Source organism: Sitodiplosis mosellana, unplaced genomic scaffold (assembly GCF_009176505.1).
Source record: "Sitodiplosis mosellana isolate CC-2019 unplaced genomic scaffold, AAFC_SMos_1.0 Smas_scaffold_6440, whole genome shotgun sequence".
Taxonomy (NCBI): domain Eukaryota; kingdom Metazoa; phylum Arthropoda; class Insecta; order Diptera; family Cecidomyiidae; genus Sitodiplosis; species Sitodiplosis mosellana.
Genome location: NW_022601665.1, coordinates 1 through 2,284, shown reverse-complemented (window position 1 = coordinate 2,284; position 2,284 = coordinate 1). Strand labels below are relative to the sequence as shown.

At 37.2% G+C, this 2,284-nt stretch overlaps 1 protein-coding gene across 1 annotated transcript; it reads right to left on the bottom strand.

Annotated features, from left to right (window-relative positions):
- Positions 1 to 248: 248 nt before the first annotated feature.
- LOC129579705 (ecdysone-induced protein 75B-like) lies at positions 249 to 2,275 on the bottom strand (the record flags this gene model as incomplete). Its single annotated transcript, XM_055469873.1, is given in 2 exon segments — positions 249 to 591; positions 739 to 2,275. Coding segments are annotated over 2 exon segments (574 nt in total), but the record flags the coding sequence as incomplete, so codon positions are not given.
- Positions 2,276 to 2,284: the final 9 nt, after the last annotated feature.

The following is a 2,284-nucleotide window of genomic DNA, read 5'->3' as shown; positions in this document are numbered from 1 at the left end:
TTATCCGTACATTTTGTTTTCGTCGTCATCGTCGTTGTCGTTTTATTTTCTTTCTTCCTCGTATAAATACAACTCAGATTTTAAAAATAACCGAATTGGAGATATGACTTTGCGGAATTGTGTGTTGTTATCTCTTGAGTGCGGTTATTGTTTTTTTTTCTTTATCTCAATAATATACAAAACAGGGCATGAATGAAATGGGGGAAATAAGCAAAAGTAAAAAAAAAATGAACTTGAATGCAACTTACCTAAATCTGGAATCGAGCTGGATGGTTCTTCGGAGTGTCCTTTGATTTTTGGAGGTGGTGGCGGTGGCGGTCTCATCGATTGATTTGAACTGGATGAAACGACTGGAGCACGAAATACCACATTAACCGTATCGCCCAGACTGGTGGGCGTTGTGGTGGTCGTCCCTTGTATGGACGATAATTTCTTTGTAGTGCGCGCAAAATACTGCATTTCCTCGGCCGAATTGTCGATGATTGGAACGATGGGAGCTGTCTGTGCAGCACCACCAATACCAGCAGTTATACTACCACCGGCAACGATACTTTTTGGTTGCATGATTATCTGTCGATTCAAATTGTTCATCTGAAATTAAAGGCATATTTTCACGCTCAACAAAAAAAAAAACAACAATCGAAACTCTTTGCCTCGGATCAATTCGATTAGCCCGGGCTCCGAAACTTCAATGTGTTTTTTTTTTCGGATTTAAAAATAAAGGAAAATAACATTTACCATTGGCGCTGTGGTGGTGACACCACCGCTGTTGTTTCCACTATTGCCTGGGTTCGATGTCATCAAATAAATATTCTTTTTGATAACATGAACGCGCTGTTGTGGCTGAGTTTGTGGTTGCGGTGGTGGAAGAATCGGTGATTGCTCCTGTGCCGCTGCTGCTGCTGCTGCTGCTGCAGTTGCTACTGTGGCTGTTGGATATAATACTGGCGATGAACGTGTTTCACTCATATTTTATAACAAATTAAATCTTCTCTGCAAATCGATAACGTTTTGGTCTCGATTGATCTTTCTCGTTTAATTTTTGAATGTGCTTTAATTTATCAAAAAAAAAAAAAAAACGCAAAACTTTGTTTTATCTTTCTTTCTAATTAGTTGGAAGAATTTGATTCAATTGCACGAATAAATTAAAGTTAGTCATATTTTGAACGTTGAACATAAACATACTGAGAATATTTTCTTGGGCTGTGTGTATCAACAAAAATGTGTCATATCATGTTTTCTTTTTGCAATGTGTGAATTATACATTTAAATCACGTCTACACACACACACACACTCTCTCATTAATATGCATGTCAACGATGCCAAGTTCATGATCCATGTAGATTTTGAATGACACCGATCTGTATTTTATGTAGTTTTCTTTGAAATTTTTTTGCTACATAAAATCCAATTCGGGAAAGAATGCTTCAGTTAAAAAAGTTTGAGTGTTCAAGAAAAAAAATATTTTTCCATTTTCTTCCTTTCAAATACGCAAAAGTTTCTCTCTCTCTCTCTCTCTCTCACACACACACCGAATTATTTGTCCAATTTAGCGTATGGTAAAAATTCAGTTCAAAATAGATTAGATCATGCACTTTGAGTCACTTGAGAATGTATCAATACCGAAACATTTTGGTTGCGATGAATCAGCGTAAATCGATGATGCGTTAGATGGGGGCATATTCCATGGCATAACAAATGTGCATGGTGACATTGAAAATTGGCCGTATGTATATATAAATAAGAGCACACATACACTCGCCAACACTCGGAAATATGTGTTTATCGGCTACGTAGATAGACTGAAGAGTGTGAAACGATGAAATTTTTTTTTTGTTTATGTATTAGATATATAAAGATATTAGCTAGAAGTTGAGCTAGAATACGAAAAAGAAATGCGTTAGATTAGAAGCGAACAGCAACCGAAGTAGCGTTAACTTTTGAGTCAAACGTTTTGTTTATTTGTTCATAATTCGTTGCGTTCGTTACAATGCGCCGTGAAAATGTGCCTTCGAGCAATCGGTTCACTTTCTGGTGTGTTGTATATATATTCACAATCGTTGCGGACAGAGAACGAGAAAAAGACACATTGCGTTTATCGTATTCCTTCTGGGGATTATATGTGGTTTGCGTTACACACGCGGTCGCTTATATATTCTTTCGATTTGGTTCTTCTCTCTGTGTGTGGCGCGCGCGACGATGAATAACACACGCATTTACTGATTTTTTTTTTCGTTTTGCTTCTTATTTATGTATATTGACAGCACGCACAAACACTGCGAA